Source organism: Petaurus breviceps, unplaced genomic scaffold, assembly GCF_028583685.1.
Source record: "Petaurus breviceps papuanus isolate PSGF00001 unplaced genomic scaffold, PetGlider_PUasm1.0 90763, whole genome shotgun sequence".
Taxonomy (NCBI): domain Eukaryota; kingdom Metazoa; phylum Chordata; class Mammalia; order Diprotodontia; family Petauridae; genus Petaurus; species Petaurus breviceps.
In genome coordinates, this window is record NW_027187340.1 from 7,581,510 (window position 1) to 7,588,781 (window position 7,272).

The window sequence follows — 7,272 nt, forward strand, 5'->3', positions numbered from 1 at the left end:
ATTTGCTAACCTGCTACTGTAAGTTTTCCAGATGTCATATTTTCTCCTGCATAAAATGTATATTGTCCTTCATCATCTTTCATCATATTTAGAACTGTCAACTTATATATTTTCCCATGAGCTTCAATTTTGTATTTAGAGCTAGGTTTTATCTCCTTATCCTTAAAATTCCATAACACATCAATTCCAGGATGAGAGAGTTCCACCTCCAAGACCACATTTTGGGTCTCTGTGCAGGTCAGGTCACGAAGACCTTTGATGATTTTAATTTCTGGAGAGAAAAAATGCAATTTGCTTAGTTGATACTGAAACAGGAAAGTAGATTCTAAGATGAATCATTTAGATGAAAGAGCTCTTACTTTCTACAGTGAGATTGCAACTAGTTTCAACTCGACCAACCATCAATTTGTAAGGTCCTTCATCAGAAGCATGTGTTCGGTTAAGCACCAGCCTCTGCTTAGTTCCTTTGATGATAGCTTGGACACGGTCATCAGGTTTGATCTGTTCATCATCTAGGTACCATTTAACAGAAGATACATCGGGAACAGAGACTTTGCATTCCAGGACGGCCTTTGTGCCCTCAATAACACTGACATCTTTAAGAGGTGTTACTATATCCACACCTGCAAAACCACAGCAAAAATAAATGAACAGCAAGAAAGGATTTTTACCAAAAAACAAACAAAGCCCCCCCCCCCAAAGCCCACTACACAATTTTGTCAGAACTCCTCAAATCGTGTGACCATGGGAAATGGAAATAGAGACTATGCTCACTGTAAACAGAGACTCGTCCACTAGTTGAAAGTCCTAGAGCAGGTATGGTGAAGGAATAATGTCCAGCATCTTCCTTTGTCATGTCTTCGATGAGTAACATGTGTGATTGTTTATCTATCACGATGTGGATCCGATCATTGGGTTCCACTTCCTGGCCATCTTTCATCCAGACACCTTCCACATTTTCCAAAGAAACCTTAACTTCAAGCTGAACAATGTCACCTTCACAGACTTTTTGATCACTGAGTCCTTGGAGGATAGCTATGGGGCGGGCTGTGGAATACATCAAGGACAAAAAGAAAATTATAATCATGTCATTGATTCAAAATAAATGCCATCACGTCCGTTTGGAGTTGATGCAGGGAGACTTACGTTTCATCTTTAGATGGCAACTGGTCTTTTTCCCATCTACAACAAAGCTATATTCACCCTGGTCTTCCTTGGTTACATCCTTGACAGTGAGATTTTGACGACCACGTCGAGATGTAATGGTGTACTTTCCATTGGATTTGAGTTCAACATCACCATGATACCATTTACCATCCACATTTTCAGGGGAAATGATGCATTCTAGCTCCCCTGAAAATGACTCTGGCACTTCGATATCCTGAAGTTCTTTCACAAACTCAACAACTGCACCTGCAGTACAAGAAAGAGAAGTGGTTTCAGGCCAGAATGTTGCTGGGCAAACAGGGAATCCGTGGGCACAAGAGGAAGAGTACTGGACTGACTTAGAGGACTAGCTTTTACTCTTGAATCTGTTACTGCCTGACTGGATGACCTTTTAGGAGTTACTTAATCCCTTTGCTCCTCAGCTTCATTATCAATAAAATGAGATAACTAATTGATCTTGAGAGTCCTTCCAATTCTCTTGTACTTATTGATCGAGACATTTACATTTCAAGAAAAAAAAATCCCCAAGTCATAAAATTAGTTTTCAAACCACGAGTTGAACAGAGTTTACTTCTGTTCCTTTTCTAGCCTGCTTGTGAAGCACTTTCAGACATATTTAGAAATACAAATATAGCCTGGAGATTTGGGCTTTAGGTTTATTATACCCAATTCACAAATGAGTGCCTTAAAAAAAAAGGAAATCTACAAGAGTTACATGAAAAAAAAAGTTAGGAAGAAGACAAATCCTTTCTTCCCTACCTTCAACAAGAAGTTTAGCTGTTGTTTTTATGTTTTCATCATCTGCAAGTACACAGCTGTAGTCCTCAGCATCAGACATGTCAATTGTCAGGACAGAAAGGAAATGGACCTTTCTGTCAGAGTGCATTCTATATTTATCTCCAGAATGAACCTCCACACCATCCTTAAACCATTTCACTTTGACAAATGGCTCTGAAGTTTCACATTCAAAGGTTGCCATGGTGTCTTTTTCCTTAGCAACAACATCTTGCAGTTCCTGTGTGAAAGTGACCAACTGTTTGGCTAAAAAAGAAAAGAAATAGGAAAAGTTACATAAAAATGTATAATTTGGGTAAAAGGAAAAGGAAAGAGTACTGATAGATACATGGTAGAGTCACAATAGAAAATAACTCTGAATTACCTTGGACAAGTAAGAAAGCATGGCTTGAGGTTTCCCCAGCTATGTTGATGGCTTTCACCATGATGCTGGCTGAGTCCTCGGCTGTCACATCCCTTATAACCAATTCACAAACATTATCTTCAGGCCAATACCAGTAGATCCGGTCAGATCGCTCAATCTTGACTCCATTTTTATACCATTCACATTCAGGGTCTGGTCTCCCTACTACTCTAACCCGGAAATGGGCATCTGATCCTTGGCCTACTGTTTGGCTTTGAATTCGTTCTAAGATTTTGGGAGCCTCCATACTTGGACTAAGTTCAATTCTTTCTGGTTTAAAAGTTGGGATTGTGATTTTGCCTTCCTCCATGAGGGCTTTCTTCTCTTCCTCAGTTAACTCTTTGGTCCAGTGAAGAAGTTCATCCTTGGTCTTCTTTAGCAGCTCTTCATAGGACTCATCTTTCTTCCGAGATTTGAGTTCCACTGCTGTAATGGCCTCATAGTATCCTTCTTCTGTTCTGCGTTTGAATTTACTACGCAATTCTTCTGATTCTTCAGACACTTTCTCATGGGTAATTCGTTCGGCCCTTTTCAGTTTTACCACTTCTTTGGTTTCTTTGGTATCAACAGGTCTATCAACCTTCTGAACTTCAAACTGAAGTTTTCCAGGTTCATGATACTGAATTTCAGGCTTGTATTCGGGGGCTCGATGAAGGACAGACCGAAAATCTTCCCTCTGTTCAATCTCCAGTTTTACTTTATGTTCAGTCACTCCTTCAGGGTTTTCAGCAGTGACCTTCACTTCTCCGGTGTCATAGGACTTGCAATCTACTATATCAAGATAATAAATGCCATCATAGCGAACTCTAAACCTTTTGCTTTTGCGGATGAGCTGTCCGTTGAGGTACCAGTTCACCTTAGGCTGTGGGTAGCCTGTAACACGGCAGCGGAACCGAGCAGTCTCTCCTTCAAGTACTCTGACTGGCTCTGGAAACAAAACAATGTCAGGTTTTTGCTTCTCTTTTTGATCAGTTGTTACTCCAGTAAGTGCACCCTCGTGGGCCATCCTCTCTAGTTCCTCAATTCTCTGCAACCCCTTCCTCCCTTCAGGTAACTGAGATTCTTCAACAAGACTTTTCTCATCTTTAACAATAAGGGTGGCCGATGTGTGATCAGTTCCATATTTATTACTGGCTCTGCAAGTGATAACACCACTGTCCCTGGAGTAGGCAACTCCATAGTCAAGGCTGCAATATCCAAATTCATTGATCATGCGAAGCCTGTTGGCTGCTTCCAGTGGCTTGCCATCGTGGAGCCATTCAACCACCATGGTTGGGTCACCAATTGGTGTGAGTCTGCATTCAAAGTGAGCAGGTCCAAAGCGCTTGAGCCTTAAAGAGGTGAGTTTTTTCTTGAAGAATGGTTTCTGTTGTTTCTCCTTGTCATAGAGGTCACCCTCTTCCCATTGCTCTTGACCATATCGCAAATGGAGAGGCTCCAGTTCTGGTGCTGCAATCTCCTTGGCTCGGTATGTTCCACGTGGAATAATTAGTTTTCTTTCTGGTTCAGGTTCTGCAAAGTCAACTTCAACATTGACTTTACACCTTGTGGTGTCTCGGCCAGCCTTGTTGATAGCTGTTGCAGTATACCATGCAGAATCATGGCTAACAGTAGAATCAATTTTTAGGAAAGCTTCTCCCTTGGTTCCTTCAATTCTATAATACATATAAAAATGCATTAGTACAAACAGAATGGTTGCTGAAATTGTCTAATGGCCTTAAAAATACTCTCCCACAAACTTACTTGATTTTTGGATATTTGTGGGGTACAATAATGTCACTGTTTTTCAACCAAACAATGTCAGGATTTGGATTGCCAGTAGCTCTGACTTTCATCTCAAGTCTAGAACCTTCCTTTATATTGACATTTTTCAGTTTTTCCACAAACATTGGTTTTACTTGGTGTTCCACAGCTAGAATGAAAAGATCCCAGTCCAGAGTGAGTGACACTGAAAAACTCCTTGAAACCCCCACCCTCTTCATCTTCTCAATTTTCACGAACAATACCTTCAACAGTTAAAGTCATAGAGATGGATGATTTTCCTGCTCTGTTCTGGGCAACCACTGTCCACTCTCCTGAATCCTCAGGGGTGGCGGGAACAATGATCAGTGACTGTGTGCCATCTTCTTTAATTACTACTTTATGGGTATAATCATTGACAATCTGCTGGCCTATAAAAATGGAAGGAAAATATATGTTCAGGGATACTTCGATTGTTAGACCATCTCATAAATTTATCTTTGAGGTTGTTATTCACTGAGTGAAATGCCATTATTACATACCATTATGAAACCAGAAAGTCTCTGGCATAGGTCTGCCAACAACTTTTAAGTCAAATCTGGCAGTCTGTCCTTCTAAACATTTGAATGAGGTGGGTTTTAATACAAAGACCGGCTTATAAAGTCTTTCCAGTTGCGACTCATCTGTTTCATCCAGACGACGTCCCGGAGAAATATGTGCAGGTGACATTCGGGCAGGAGACATTCTGGCAGGAGACATTCGGACAGGAGACATACGGGCAGGAGACATATAAGCAGGAGACATACGTGCAGGAGAACGGCTTAACGAACGAGGAGAGACCGATCTGGAAAATGTAAGATAGCAGATCACTTTAAAAGGTCTAATGGAAAAAAACCAATGTATTTTTCTCTTCTTCATTTGTTAGGTCTATATTTCAGTTATCCAAAAGGCAAAAATTCTTATTAAATTTGAATCAAATTAAAGACAATGTAATAGCAACTATAAAGCACTTTAAGCTTTGCAAAACACTTTACACATACTATTTCATTTGATTCTTACAAGAGTTCTGTGAAATAAATGCTCTTAGTATCCCCATTTTACAGATGAAGAACCTGAGACTGGGAAAGGTTCAGTGACTTACACTTAACTAGTCACACAACTAACAAGTAATTGAGGCAGGAGTTGAACTCATGTTTTCTTTAAGTTCAGCGCTATACCCACTACAATACAATACACTTCTATAAAAGGCACCTTCTAGAAAACATTCATGGACAAGGTGTCACGTTAGTGAAAAATAGAGTGATGATTACAACATGGAGTCTAGAAGTAAAAACTCCTGGTTTTTATTCATGTTCTTGTTAATGTTTCTCTCTTAGAGCAATGAACTTTGCTAACTCTACCTTATTTTCATTTTATTATTTATAAGATTCACCAGTGGCATCATTGAAAAATACCTTAAGATGCTGGATCAGAAAAACACAAAATCCCCCCAAGCCTTACCGAATTCTGCTCATTGCATCTGGTGTTGGCATATAAGATGGAGCTCCAAATGGTGCAGAAGGTTCCACATAAAGTTTGCCTGAGCAAATTGCATTTCCTTTGATATTGCTGGCAAATGCTGTATAGATTCCTTCATCTTCTGGAAGAACAACAGGTAGGCGTAAACTAGCCCTGCCGTCCTGAAGAAAGTCCATTTGGTATCGTTCACCATGTTTGATACGCTTGCCATCTTTGTACCATGCAATCTGTGAAGAAAAACATCCATGAAGATAATCCATTGAAAACTGTTGTATTGCAACCAACTTGTACTGAATCTTTATGCTACACAGACATATGGTAGGCTCTTTTCTTTTCATATTACCTTGGGTAATGGGTATCCAGACATCTTGCAATGGAAAGTAGCACTCATTCCCTCAACTACTCTGTAATTCTTTATTCTTAAGTCAAATCCTGCTTCAATAGTTTCAGACTCAGCAATGTCAACTGACATCTTTTCTTCACCATCTTCTTCAAGAAGTTCTTCTAATGTAGTCTTTATAATTCTGTATTCAATTTCCTTAATAAGTCTCTCTTCAAAGGAAGAAATATGGAACTCCTGTGCAGAAAAAGTGATAGTTGTATTTTTAAAGAAATATTTCCAGTGCGTAATTTTCTATATCCAAGACTTGACTTCCAAGGATAACTGTATTTTTTCATATGTCTCCCCATATAGGAGTATCTATTCTGCTTCATTTAGAAAAAAATCAAGAATGAAGGTTTCCCAATATAATTTCATTGCTTTGTCCTTTAATTAATGGGGATGATCTGTCCTTGAGAAATGTAATAAAATTAAGGAATTCTGTTGCAAGTGAATCTAGAAATGTCTTGTTTCACCATCATATAGCTGAAAGTCCCCTTCCATTCTCATCCCCATTTCTCATCTTTCATTTCTCATCCCCAATATTTAAAAATATCACAAAGGGAAGAGAATAATAGGAGCAAAATATAAAATAGAGATGAATATCATTTTCCTTACCTGGTCCTCTACAAAAGATCTGACCAGAACTGTATCTTTAGCCATTTTCTTCCTAATCAAGGCTTGTTCTTTTTCATATTCTTTTTCATACTCGGGATAGGGGGACCCAGGTGCCATCTCCCCAATTTTGGGTTCTTGAACAAATGCAGTCATTTGTGTCTGGTAAAGCATTTCATGCTGTGACTTCATCAGCAGTTCATAATCAGCTAGGAGGTAACGATATGAGTTAATTACTTTCTTATTAGACAATAAGCATGCTATGACTAATCAAGGGACAGGTTTGACCAGTATAGATACCCTCATTTAGGTAAATTCAATATATTAAAATCCGTATTTCCTAAAAGAATAGACTCAATTCAATCCAACAAGTATTTCTTAAGTATTTACTTTGTGCGATGCACTGGGCACTGGAAACAAAAATGAAAAGGTTCTACTGTCAAAGAGCTTACATGCACTAGGGGAACACAACATCAAAGAAGCACATAAAAAGTATGAATTAATTTCTGTGTTGGGAGTAGAACTGGGGATATCAGGAAAGGTCTCAAAGTGGAGGAGAGAGGATATATCAGGCATGGGGGACATTCTACTCAAAGGTGAAAGAGAAGGAAGGGAAAAAGAAAGGAAGGAAGGAAGGAAGGAAGGAAGGAAGGAA

General features: G+C 39.2%; 1 protein-coding gene across 50 annotated transcripts in view; it reads right to left on the bottom strand.

Annotated features, from left to right (window-relative positions):
* TTN (titin) overlaps window positions 1-7,272 on the bottom strand; it is a 324,829-nt gene that overhangs the window by 274,496 nt on the left and 43,061 nt on the right. For all 50 annotated transcript variants that reach the window (XM_069068526.1, XM_069068527.1, XM_069068543.1 and 47 more), the window contains 12 exons: window positions 6,621-6,826; window positions 5,967-6,200; window positions 5,606-5,850; window positions 4,648-4,949; window positions 4,372-4,536; window positions 4,109-4,277; window positions 2,327-4,020; window positions 1,927-2,208; window positions 1,147-1,413; window positions 775-1,047; window positions 360-623; window positions 11-271 (listed from right to left, as the gene is read on the bottom strand). In XM_069068526.1, the coding sequence (XP_068924627.1) occupies window positions 11-271; window positions 360-623; window positions 775-1,047; window positions 1,147-1,413; window positions 1,927-2,208; window positions 2,327-4,020; window positions 4,109-4,277; window positions 4,372-4,536; window positions 4,648-4,949; window positions 5,606-5,850; window positions 5,967-6,200; window positions 6,621-6,826 (4,362 nt within the window). The remainder of the gene's footprint in view (window positions 1-10; window positions 272-359; window positions 624-774; window positions 1,048-1,146; window positions 1,414-1,926; window positions 2,209-2,326; window positions 4,021-4,108; window positions 4,278-4,371; window positions 4,537-4,647; window positions 4,950-5,605; window positions 5,851-5,966; window positions 6,201-6,620; window positions 6,827-7,272) is intronic.